The sequence below is a fragment of the Oryza sativa genome, chromosome 2, assembly GCF_034140825.1.
Source record: "Oryza sativa Japonica Group chromosome 2, ASM3414082v1".
NCBI lineage: Eukaryota > Viridiplantae > Streptophyta > Magnoliopsida > Poales > Poaceae > Oryza > Oryza sativa.
Window position 1 is genome coordinate 21305628 of NC_089036.1, and position 13457 is coordinate 21319084.

At 40.9% G+C, this 13457-nt stretch overlaps 1 protein-coding gene and 1 long non-coding RNA gene across 3 annotated transcripts; one reads left to right on the plus strand and one right to left on the minus strand.

Annotated features, from left to right (window-relative positions):
• Positions 1–5911: 5911 nt before the first annotated feature.
• On the minus strand, positions 5912–8540 carry LOC107277178 (uncharacterized). Of its 2 annotated transcripts, none has more exons than XM_015767858.3 (3): positions 8337–8540; positions 8101–8242; positions 5912–6247 (listed from the first exon to the last, which is right to left on the minus strand). In XM_015767858.3, the coding sequence occupies exons 1-3, from the start codon at positions 8452–8454 to the stop codon at positions 6220–6222; spliced, it is 288 nt and encodes a 95-aa protein (XP_015623344.1). In that variant the 5' UTR covers positions 8455–8540; the 3' UTR covers positions 5912–6219. The 2 variants fall into 2 exon arrangements, with proteins under 2 accessions (XP_015623344.1, XP_066163942.1); XM_066307845.1 differs by lacking the exon at positions 5912–6247 and adding an exon at positions 7780–7985.
• A 670-nt stretch (positions 8541–9210) lies between these two features.
• Positions 9211–11521, plus strand: LOC107277736 (uncharacterized). Its single transcript, XR_010739025.1, has 3 exons — positions 9211–9565; positions 10171–10202; positions 10325–11521. It is a non-coding gene; the product is annotated as an uncharacterized lncRNA (long non-coding RNA).
• The last annotated feature ends 1936 nt before the right edge of the window (positions 11522–13457 follow it).

Genomic DNA, 13457 nt, shown 5'->3' on the forward strand with positions numbered 1-13457 from the left:
AATATATATACTTTGGAAGTTAGTTTTGTTTTTATTGGTGGGCTTGGGCAATGGTGGAGCATAATTGTCGACTATACACAATCACGATTTATGCCTTCTTGCTCTCTCTATCATAATATCCAATACAGAGGTAGTCATGATTCAATACATTTTCATGGCCAATAACATTTAACCAAAATACTCCATGTGCAAACCTTGTTCCCATAGTAACCTTTTTATCCCCTAGGATTCACCGTTAATGTTTGCAGTAGCTACCTTTTTTTTAGTTCTCTATAGAGATATACTTTGGTCCTCAAATTTGTGTTCTAATGCACTTATTAGGGTCTGATTTGTGATGCGATCAGATCCTCCACTTGTGTAGGGGTGACTAGCTAACTGCAGAAGATCCGATGTGAGCAAAGATTACAGGTGAGACTAATCCGAATCTGAAAATTTGACTGATGACTTGACCCGAATCTTTCCTCCAAAACGGTCATCACAGTGGGGTTTGGGCCCCCTCATTGCCATGAAAGTAAGAAAAAAAAATCACCAAGGCTACTTAATTGCTACTAGTATTAGTTTCAAAAACTTAATAATTACTATTAGCTACTAATTAGTACTATAAACTAGTACCTTTCTCTACAAAAGTAAATCCTTCCATTCCTGAATATTAGTAGAGTAAGGTGATCGTATTTAGTTGGATATAATGTTCTTTATTTAGACGTCGCCGAACTAGTACTATACATTCGATTCCTCTCCTTTTTCATTTCGAATAAAATGTCTTTTTTCCCCTTGTGATGGGGCATGGACATCTGCATAAAGTTGTTATTATATCTTTATTATGCTGTGCTAATTATTACCTCATATGTGACAATGCAAGATATGGCAAGAAGAAATATTATTTTTTTTTCTTCTCCTTTTATCATGAGCTTTCCATCTTGGGTGGACACTTGGTGCCACTAGGAGTAGGAAGCTGTAATTGAGAGATCTCCTTGCCCTTGTGAATATATGTGGTACTAGTATTGCTACATTGAAGCTAGGTGAGCTTGCTTTTGTTTTGGGGGAAACTGGACCAAGATTTCTTAATCTTGTGAAGTGATGGTGATGGTGGTAGTAGTGGTGGTAGGCTAGAAAGGCCATTGATTGACTCATGTGCTTACAGGACCCCATTTCATAAGCAATATATGCAAATGATTACAATGTATCTATGCCCTCCTACTATTTTATATAGCACGGTTTTGTTTCACCGTGAAATATCGAATCAAATCAAACTTTGACCATTAATTTCTCTTACAATAACATTTTATTTACCCAATATCGTATAATTGTACAACTTTTGTACCACTAAAACATAGTATATTTTTAAGATCACAATAATGTTCTCTGCCACTTGGCATACAATAAAAAGTGTTCTAATAATAAAAGTCTACTAAACATATGCTATCTCTGTATTTTCAATATATATGACACTATTATCTTTATTTGATCAAATTAAACTTTCAAAACTTTGACCATCGATAGCTCTCCTCAAAATATTTAGTTTGAAAACATATAAATCATATAGATTGGTTTTTCTTTATAAGTTCTTTGTGATATTATAATTCCGTTAGATATTATCCTTATATTCTAATAGTAAAATAATGCACATCAGAGACCGAATAAAGTCAATAGTGCTACACATTTAAATGTGACGGCAGTATGTCGGGCTAATATGTGATCGAAGTCAAGTGAGTACTGTACACGGTGCCAGGGGCGGAGGCAAAGTATATTAGCGGTCAAGACAACTTTTTATTAAGCAAACTCAATATAAACTTAGGCACCCGCCCGCATCAGCTTAAACTCAATCTAAAGTAGAGTAAATTAAGCAAATGACACCCCTCCCCGTTTCGTTCTAGCTCCACCCCTGCACGGTGCGCAGCTCCATTCCACTCACTTGCATCCATGGCTTCACTTCACAATCCATTCTTGCCCATGCATTGCATATGCCACCATCATCGATGGCAATAATATGCTGAACCCGTCGTGCCATCGACGGTGGGTTTCCTAGCTCCCAGCCTCCCTCCTGTTACCGAGAAGAGGGCTAATCATCTCCTCCTTGTTCCAAGGCTCTCTGCATTGGAATGAATGATTCACCATGTGACTGACCTTGCTGCTGCCCTCTTCCTTTCCTCGAGCCATCTGTAGATATCAGAGAAATTCATCATGCTGCAGATGACCTCGAATCGAATCCATCGAGTAGCTTAGCTTGTAGCTAGGGTTCCTTTGGTTAATTTGCTCCAATGGCATTGCTTTGGTTGCTCAGAAAAGAAAAGAAAAACTCTAATTTCATGGGGTTTGGTTAATTCCTAGGGGAGGGGGGGGGGGAATGGGGATGATGATGCATCATCCTGCATATATGTTTGCATCAAATCCATATCTCGAACCCCCACTATATGTCTATGTTGGTAATGCAGAGATCTTCTTTTCAGATTCTCTCACTTGGCCCAAGCTTTAATTCTCCCTTTTGTTTTTTCCTCGGCTGCATCTTGCTGGAATTAATCCTCCTCCTTTTTATATATATAGCGCCTTTTGCTTTGGGATTCGATTTTTCTTTTAATTTCAGAGTGTAATTAAAAGAATTGTAAAAAGTTTCCACTGAAAACATTATGTAACAAAATTCGTGAAACTATATTACCATAATTTCTAGGGTTACGCGCTGCATGCCAAACTACTTGTGGTTTTGTGCAACATAGAGCATAATACCCAGGATTTTATGATATTCACTCCAAAAAAGATTGTAAAAATTCGCCACTGAAAACATGAGGTAAGCTTTTTTTTTCTTTTTCTTTGTAGGAAATAGAGCATGTTGTTAGTGAGAAATTCAGAGGAATTGATTTATTTGCTTTTGTACTTACTACTACTTATTTTATGATGTTTTTTTGTTTGTGCTGCACTAGTTCAGTGAAAATTTGTAGCCATGCTAATTGCAGAATTTATATATATTTATGGGTTGGTGTTCGTGGGTTGTTGGAGAATGTGATGCTCTTGGACTCGGAGGAAGGTATGTTGGTCCTGCTTCTCCATGCAGATCTCGTTGGCTAATTAAAAAGCCTTGCCTTCAGCTCACTTTCAGAACACTTTTCAGCTGGCTCAAGACTCGATTATCTTCTGTCTATGTTCTTCCAAGTGGAAATTAAAGAAAGAAAATATCTTTTGTATCAGAGGTTTTCTATGGTCGTTGAAGTTGCATATGTATTTTTAGCGTTAATTAGGAGGTATATGTACCTATCAATACCTCTCGAAAGACCATTAAAAAAAAACCTGTACCAGCAAGGAAAACTTTAACACTGAGAGTATTTTATTTCTGTGCTCTAGTTCTAGGTTTGCTTTTTCTCTGCTCTTCTCATGACTCTTGATTTGATTTCAAGTTACGCCATGTGACCACTTCTCATTTTATATGCCATCTTAATCAAAGTATCCTATTGTAAGGTGTTGGCTTGTCTTAACTATAGAAAAATAAGGGGGTTAAAGTCCCCATTCTTAGTTTCTCACCAATATGATTATGAATCTTGATCTCTTAATCTATACCTTAAACCTCAAGTCATGCCCCCCGGACCACTTCCCTCTATTAAGTTCCAAATCCTATGGATAATAGATAATCAGTTATCTCAATGCTGTAATAATAGCAAATTAGCCATATGGTTGACGGCAATGAAAAGGTTTATAGGATAGGGTTGTCAACTATTCTTCTTTTTTCCTTTTCTTCATTCAGTGTTCATTTCCAATTGCATCAATTATTTGTCAACATTTAAGAGCAGACAATATAGCATGCCTTGCTTGGATTGTTTGTCTGGAAAGGCTCAAACAAGACCTACATATTCTGAGCTTTAACAAAATGGGGCCCAAACAATTCTATGTGGAGTTCCTGATGCATATAGGTCATATTCCCTTTTACTTGGCAAAAAAACATATTTTCTTTACGACTTCTGAAGCCACTGCCTTGGCCATTTTGGTTTTCAGTTTTCAGCCGAAATTGGTAGCTGGTCATCTTCATCAAACCTCATCTCATCTTCTTGTCGAGGAAAAAACAGTGATAGATAAATATAATGTTGATGATACATTTATGGCTCTTATTTTCTAGCTAATTGTAGATGAAAAGGGGGAATTCCAAATTTTACAGGATTTTCATTGGCATCAATTCTGATGGAGGCCTTAGCCTTTTATTAGCTTCCACATAAACACAGATGGTAATTTACACCTTTTTGCAGATCCTGAAAATTGGTTTCTTTGGAAAAAAGAACATTGGTAACATTGTGCACACTGCAAAATATGGTATAATCACTTATGCGGAAAAATATGTATGACATTAGAGTATGTATCCAATTTCTTCCATGAGAATATGATATCTAAGATGAACCTTGCTCAGCAATACTGAGCAGGATTCTAGTCGTACTGCCGAAGCATCTCTCCCTGTTGTGTCCTACTTTTTTCTTGCATCAGATTACTCAAGAAAGATGAGGCGAGTGGCGATACGCGTGTGAGTGATTCCCATTGCAAATCTTCATAGATGAACTCGCATGAATAATATATCCCCCTGATCGGCACAGTTCATCGTGGCCCCGCTTGTCGGTGACTGTTCACGGGCATTTTCGTTTCGCAGAGAGAATTTTTCTAGCTTCTAATCCACAGAGTTGAAGAGGACTACCATGATGGTTATGGTTTTACATGTGCAAAATCTAGGACAGGATAGGCCAACAAAATGCTTTTAGGAATTAATTCTTACTGAATACTTCCTAATCATACACAATTCCTTTTTTATGCATATGTAGCAGCCAACCCAAATGATGTGTTATATGTGATCTCAAGAGTGTTCCTTTTTTCTTTCCTTTCTTTCTTTTTTCTTCAATTGGCCACCTGAAGAAAAGATTGGCTCCACACATTTGAACTGTGCCCTTTTCTGATGCTTTTGCATGATAGGTCACTCTCATTGTTCACACCAAAGCTCAACTAAATTATTAGTTTAATGGAGATCAACTAAATTAAACTAGCTTTTCTCTTTGCTTTTGATCTTGCTTTGGACACGAGCCAGGAGATCTTACCGAAATCTAGAGCGGCCGAATCCACCACCATCACCACTGATTAGTTTGGAATCTGCAAGCTTAAGCTAGCATTGTACAATAATTCTCCAAAGCCCTAATCATGGCGTCCACACCCAGCATGAACCCCTCTACCCTTCTACCCTTAAGAGGGGCCCCTGAAAACAGCGTGAAGACGGGTTTTCAGTGACGGTGACCGGTACGGTCTCCGGACCACCATGGTCGTCATCGTCTTCGCACCCTTTTTATTTTTTCGGTTGGGTGATAAGGTGATGATCAGGGGGGAGATTGGAGAAGATTGTGCTACAAAAGTGGCAGCTTCACTTTGTGTCGCTGGAGGAGGCATGGCACCCTGGGGTCTAATCAGCCATCATTCCATCCTCAATTTTTCTTAAGTTGGGAGCATTTTGCATCACTCTTTTGAGCTTTTGGGTGGAAAAAGGAGGAGAAAGGAGAGGGGAGGAGGAAATTCACCTTTGTTTATGTCAACCCTCCTGTTGCGTAATCGCGCCTTCCTGCACTGTTTTAAGGATGGATGAATAGATCAGTTGTTTCTAAGAAAAGATAGAAGAAAACCGAGCGAAAGAAAAGGCGAAAAAGGGAGTCTCTTTGAGCAAATGGTTTGGTCATGGATTTTCAAAAGATGGATGTATGGTTTATTTCTTGCCAGGTGAGTGTAGATACTCACTCCTCCCCAAGGGGAATCACCCAATGATTGACAGAATGATCATTGATAGGCAAAGCAGAAAGAATGAGGGGCACAATCCCATCGGATTGGCATCATATAAAGCAATCTTGATCTTTTTTATGAATGCCATTATGAGCCCATGATTAGATCTCAACTTAACAAAGAAAACTTTGTAGAACAAATGGTACACTCATATTCCAAAGGACAAGTGGTTCTCTTTATTCTTGTACAGGTGTATGTATGTACAAACTAGAATTACATGATCAGCAGCTTTACAACGTGCAATGTACATTAGGGTCTTTTTGTTGCAGAAGCTTGATGCACACACAGTTGCAAGGGGGCAGTTTCCATCAGATGCCAGCACCCATTATCTCCCAAAAATTCCTGCTATTTCTCTGCAATACTGAAACATCCGAATGCTAGATTCAAATGCTACAGTCCACATACTTCTTGCAAAGAAGGGCTGAAGATCTTGACTTAAGATGTCCCTTCTGATTTATTGTTCCTGTCAACCAGTAATAAACAGCCAGGTTAAGAGCTTGTTCACTTTGTTATTACCATTTTCGACCTTACCAACATTTGGTAGTACCAAATTTTGGCATATTTTAATGTTACTAAATTTTGGTAGTGTCCGAAGCGTTTAGTTTAAAGATTTACCAAATATGGGTAGTGTTTTTAAGAGTGGAAGCTTCCAAATTTTCCAAAATGTGGTATGGTAGCAATGGCAAGAATTTGTTTGGTATGTTGCCCTACCAAAATTTGGTAGGGTTGAAAATGGTAATAAAGTGAACAAACCTTAAATTTGATAACTGGTGTTACTATGTCTATGTGATATGCAGAAAAGTTCTGATGCACTAGTAATTATTCTCGTTGCATGAGAAACTTGAGCTGAATTCCATGTATAATATACAGATATCGCACAATAAGATGTAAACTTATTTGGGTACATATGAAAATCGAGTGTCATACACAGAACAAACTAAGGGTTTCTAAAAGCACCCAGAAAAACTCCATTTTAGCTATCTTGTCCGAATTAATTTAAATAAACAAAACTTTTGAATATACCAGAAAGAACACAGTAATAATGTCATTTTAATCAGGACATAGGATCTAACTTTCAAATGATAACAAAGTTTCAAAATGATACTGGTTTCCCAATCCTTAACCTGTCTAGAATGGTGCCTAAGGAAGTCCATAACACCTGCTTAGAGAACACATGTATTTGCACTTTCAGGTGCTAAAAACTTTGATTTTTTTCAAAGGATTGTAACACTCATTAGAATGACAAGAAAAATAACGAGGACTCAGAGACGCTTGCATAACTCTAATTTCTGCAAATAAAATAGTGGAAACATGACACAACACATTTATATTAGACAGTCCAACTTTCTGGTGATTCATTGCATTGGGGGTAGACAGACTTCACCATCCACATTGGGCTCAGCACGGAATGTTAGATGCAGGAATTCCGGAATCACAGTGCCATTGAATGCGATACATGAGGACACAAATAACCAGGAAACATTGTATTCTGCTCCCCTGCTCCCCCCTAGTGATTCCCAAGGTGTAAAGCAAATTTATTTTGGATGCACAAATATAACATAGTGCTTCCTATTCACTTGTGAAGTTTGGGTAATAAACAAAAGTACATAGAAATTTTGTGCTTCTGTATTAGCAACACAAGTTTAGACTTCAGGCCACCCTAAGGAGCACTGCTTGAGCAGAGCATTCTGCTAACTTACACACACAATTGACGGAAGTGGAAAGCAGATAGCTTAAGCTTAATTAGTCCCATCACGATTCAACTACAACCAAAGCATAGATATTATCCCATTCCTCATAAAGAACAATGGGTAAATCAAGGTCACCATGCCAACTCGCTGCAGGGATAACAGAGGAGCCTGCAGTCTGGGTAAATCAAGGTCACCATGCCAACTCGCTGCAGCGATAACAGAGGAGTCTGCAGTCTGGAAGCTTTGCAGGAGCACAAATGGAGCTTTAAGTTCGAAACAATGTCTTGGTCATGAAATTTTGTACTGAGTAAAAGTCTTTATTGTTTCTTTTCTTCAATTTAATATTTTTGGCTTTGATATACATCTGCGTACTTTGAGCCTCGTTCATTGCCCTTAATTCAAATGCGCATTCTCTAAAAACAAAATAAATAAAATAGAACCACGAACATCAACAATCAACATACAACTAACCAAATCAGACAATCTGCTGGCCGTTCAGTAGCTTAATATCTACAATTAAGTGCACAAGCACACGTAAGAATTAATTCTTAACCGGATGAAATAATCAGGTAATTCTGGACATCCAGATGGAGGAGGAGGAGATTTGTGGCAATGGAGGTTTCACCTCTCGCCCAGGGACCGGTAGAACCTGGCGAAGCGGCCGCGCTCCTTGGGCTTGGGCTTGACGGGCTTCTTCCGGCGGAGCCCGGCGATCTCCTGCACCAGCGGGACGTGCACCAGCACCGTCCTCCACGCCACGTACCAGCCTGCGACCCGCCGCCGCCGCGAGCAGCGAACGAAAGAATCAGGGAAACCCCTCGAGCCAAAAGCCGAAGCGAGAGGAGGAGAGGGCGGCCGTACTGAGGGCGATGATGGAGAGGACGAAGGCGAAGGCGAGGAGGGGCCGGAGGACGAAGACGACGGCGATCTCCCACGCCGCCGCCGCCAGCGCGGCTCCTCCTCCTCCTCCTCCGGCCATGGCGCCGCGGCGACGCTTCGTCGGCAGAAGGGGGAAGGTAAGGAGACGTGGGGAATCGGCGGGTTAGTCCATGACATGTGGGGCCCACGAAAGCTTAGAGGAGCAAAGCTAAATCGTTGCGTAGAAGTTTGTGTTACTAGCTTGTGCCTTGTGGCAGGGGTAGACGGATCTGGAATTCGAGAGGTGTTTCATAACTTGCCCTTTAATGCAAACGGATTTGTTATGTTTCACCAAATGAAATTCGATGTTTCATCAGTGTGAATGAAATGTCTCAGTCGTGATTTGAATGTGTTTTAATATTTTAACAAGGTGAAATATTTTTTTAACAGTAAAACATTTTATCTGGTAGAGCGCCCGATTTGTAAGTTCCCTGCCTGAATTTGGCCCAGGTGTGCGCACAATTGGCCGAGTGCATGTAAATTTGGCCCACTTGCGCGTTTTATAATTTCATCCCATCTATGGTCAAATTCGGCCTGAATGTTTACGATCAGTTTTAAGGGTACAGAGACGATTGCCAATCAACACATACTAGCAATTAATCTTCAGAGTCCCCAGGGTAACATAACATCTTCTACCCTATAATTCACCAACTACACTCATGCAAACCTCATTCATCAAATCCGACGGTCCAGAATCGTCGAATTCAACGGCTCGACTCCGCACCCATGCCTGCCCGCGTTCCTCCTCTCCCGTTTCACCCGCCCATCGCGCCGCCGCCGGTTTCCACCACGCCCCCCCCCCCCCCCCCCCCCGACCATCCCTCCCCCTCCCCAATCCCGCACCGCCGGCTTCCACTGCTCTCCTGGCCATCTCTCCCACGCCACCATCGTCGCCGTATCCCCGTCGCCGCCGCTACACCATCGCCGAGAATCCCCTTCGCCGCCGTCTGCGGGCCGCGAGCTCCTCCCCTCCCCCTCAGCCGCCGCCGATGCGACGGCCTCTGGCTTCCAACACGCTTCGAAGCCTCTGCTTCCGTCACCACGCGGCCTGCCCGTCCGCCGGCATGAATCAACCGCGATCTCAGCCCTAGAAGGGCGTGCAATGAAGCAGCCGCTGCTGCTTGGCGCACATATCGGCCCGTACGCTTGCACTACACCGGTGCCCGCACTAGGTAAGATCCTCTTTGAGATTTCCTTATGGTACGAATCCTGCTGAGGAGTTTAGAACCATTTTAAGCCTCTTAATCATTTTATCTGCTCAAATCCTCTCTTTTGTTTGGAAGATCAATGTGGTTTATTTTTGCTATGTTGGAACAATTAAGCGAATGAAATCTACTTGTTGGTACTATGGCATTAACCTGCTGTTTGTACCGTTTTTATTTCTGGTTGAATCTTGTGATTTTGCTGAAATCTTATCACCTAACGTGAATGTATGCTTTCAGTCCATTCAGTTGAAAATCTATTTAATATCATTTTCTTTTTAGTCTTGGTAGCACGGTTGACAATAATTATCGGTCAGTCCTTGGTTTTGTGGTGATGAGTCGTGAGTCAAATAGCATCTATAAAAGGATTCTACCTAATAATTTTCAGAGTGATGCCCTGCTCTAATATTTACCCCCATTTTTTTTTATCTCAGGTTTGACCTCTGTATTTCAGTGCCGTCTATAATTCATTAAGCTACTTTTGCTTACCCTTGTCTGTCTCTTTTCATTGCTGAAAGTTGATGTCTTTTTTAAGGCTAAGAAAGAGCTCATTCTATCTTCTGTAAATTTTACAGGCTCACTGAATGATGCCAAGATATATGACAAGGTATGGTCTCTAAGTGGCTTCCTGAATTTACAACTGAACCCTGTCCACATCTCTCCATTAACTGAGTCAGTCTAATGGGATAGAAGCACTACAATACTGTATTGGTGATGGACGTCCTGCAGGCCCTGGTAAACAAGGCAATCTCAGCTGGCGCCATGTGCGGGATGGGAGGCAGGCTGCGGCCACCAGCGATTTCTTTGTATGCAAAACTTCTTCGGCATGGCGTTACGGCTTAAATGGTTGGCAAAGAGAGGAGAGCATCGCGACAGACCTTGGACAACCATTGAGACTAAGCAGCCGAAGGAGTTACAGGACCTGTTCTTCTCAGCCACACGGCAAGTGTTGGGAGATGGGGGAAAACACAAAGTTTTGGCTTGCGGATTGGCTGCCAATTGGGAGCATAAAGGCGAGATTTCCGTTAATCTTCAGTCATGTGGAGCGCAAGGGTTTGACAGTGGCGAGAGGACTACAGAACCATAGGTGGGTGCGCGACATCAAAGGAGCTCCATCCAACCGAGCCATTGGGGAGTACTTTCAAATTTGGGATGCGATCCAGAAGGTGCAGCTGCGAGGAGGGGAAGAGGATGAGACAATATGGAAGTGGGCCTCGAATGGAAGATTTACCCCTTCCTCTGCCTATGACATGTTTTTTATGGCAAACACAGAGGCGCGTTGTGGCAATCTAGTTTGGCACACGAGAACACCGACAAAGGTTAAGTTCTTTATGTGGTTGGCAGAAAAAGGCCGTTGCCTAACGGCCGACAACCTGAGCAAGCGCGGATGGCCACACCATCAAACATTCTCACTATGCACCAGCAGCGACGAGGACTGTGAGCATCTCTTTGTTTCCTGCCCATACACCACCAGAGTATGGAGGATGATCAAGGGTTGGGCTGGAATTGGCATCCAACTGCCGGCTGAAGCAGGGTTGGAACTAGGGGAATGGTGGCTCTTGGCGTGGCAAGGAGTTCAGACTAGCTGCAGGGGCGCTTTTGACACGCTAGTTTTGCTTGTCTGTTGGATGGTTTGGAAGGAGAGAAACGCACGTGTTTTCCAGAGTCAGAGCCGGACAGCGGGTAGCCTCTTTGCTTTGATTAAAGAGGAGGTTGTGGTCTGGAAAGAAGCCGGGGTTTTCAAAGTTTTAGGAGAGTAACAACAGCATGATGTAATTGTTTTTTCTTTCGGGAAGTTGCCCTTGTGACAACATCCTTTTACTTCGACAGCCTCTTGTCGAAGTTGGAACCTTGTAAATATGTACATACCCCTTTCTTAAGTAAATTTGGTCCGCCTATCTTAGGCCGGCCCGGCTAAAAAAATAATGTGTGGAGAGTGGAGACTATGAATCTTAAAAGTTTTGATTTTTTATTTTTTCTATGGAGGGCATACTACCATTTGTGTAATGTGTAATGTGTAAAGAACTACTGATAATGCATTAGGGGATTTGGCTAGGATTTGGAGAAGCTGGTTCTTGCGAGTATTTGGTTTTTCCTTTGAATCTGGTGAAATGTGATAAGAGATTTGGCTTTCTATTTGAATCTATTGATATGTTATGGAGATTTTGCTAGGATTTACACTGATCTTCTCCTTTTGAAATGCCTCTGCTCAAATCCTCCCCCCGCTGACTAAAACCATGCAATCTTGGACATGCGCTTCCTCGTCGATATTAGGTAGTGCATATCAATCGTTGCTATATTTTAATAATAGGCTGTAATTTCACTATGAATTAAAATATACGTACTTGCCTAAATATTATTTATGATATTTCGTTACTTCTTTTCTTAGAAGGCTTAATTATTTTTTGTGCATCAAAGACATGAATATTCTATGCGGGAGTTCATAAACTCTCAAAATATGCTCTCAGATTATGTCATACTTATTGACCTTCACTGATGAAATGGGTACATCTTATCTGATTTGGGAACACAGACACACTATTTGATTGTCATTTGTATATAGCTGATAGTATGCCCCGCATATACTAATTAACTTTTTTGTGGATGGGTGCATAACCGCAGTCTACAGGTCATCAGCCGATGTATCAACAAGGGGAGTCTGCCCTAATGTCTTAACGGGCACCTCAAGCTGCATTCAATGGCCTCTGAAAACCTTAAACCTTCAAGGACAGGAAGGTAACTGACCTTCCAAAATAAGAGGATGCTCCATGTTGTTACGCTGTGATGATGGGAATATTGCACAAGGGCTTTGAGTAATTCATGGTTTGTTTCTGACTGATGTGATGAGATTAAGCTATATGTATTGTCCTTTCTGATGGCTATCAACAACTCAACTACTTTTGCCATTGTGAGCTCTAGCATCAATCATTCATCTTTGTTCTTGTTGTTTTTGATGCACACTGCCTAAGGCCTTGATTAGCTGTATTTGTTATACTTAGATTATATGTCAGATAATGGGAACCTCTTCATTCCCTGTCTTGCCAATGAGGATCGTGGATTATTTTACTATAAAAGTATTCCCTGATTTCTCGATGTACTGTAAAATAGTATCACTTGTGTACTATTTTGTGAGGAAACATTTATCTATTTGTTACGCTGGTATTACTTGACCCCTACTGAAAACAAGCAATCTGCTTTAGCATTCACTTTCGAATTGTATATATATGCAAATGTATGTATAACTCTCTGTACAAGTTTGAGGTCTTCAGACATAAACCATAGCGTGTATTTGTGTCATATAAGGCTGTGTTAGGGAACTAATCCCTCCAACCTGCAAAACAGAATGATTCGTTAGCGCTTGATTAATTAAGTATTAGCCTTTTTCGAAAATGGATTAATATGACTTTTTTTAAACAACTTTCGTATAGTAAATTTTTGAAAAAACTAATCGTTTAATAGCTTGGGAAGCGTGCGCACGAAAAACGAGAGAAGTGAGTTGAGAAAGAAGGGGGAAGAACACGGCCTAAGACCCTGTTCAGATGGGACTAAAACTTTTAAGTCCCTATCACATCAGATGTTTGGATATTAATTATAAATATTAAACATAGATTATTAATAAAACCCATCCATAATTTTGGACTAATTCACGAGACGAATCTATTAAGTCTAATTAATCCATGATTAGCCTATGTGATGCTACAGTAAACATTCTCTAATTATGGGTTAATTAGGCTTAAAAAATTTATCTCACAAATTAGCTTTCATTTATGTAATTAGTTTTGTAAATAATCTATATTTTTAATACTCTAAATTAGTGTCTAAATACAGGGACTAAAGTTAAGTCCCTGGATCCAAACACCAC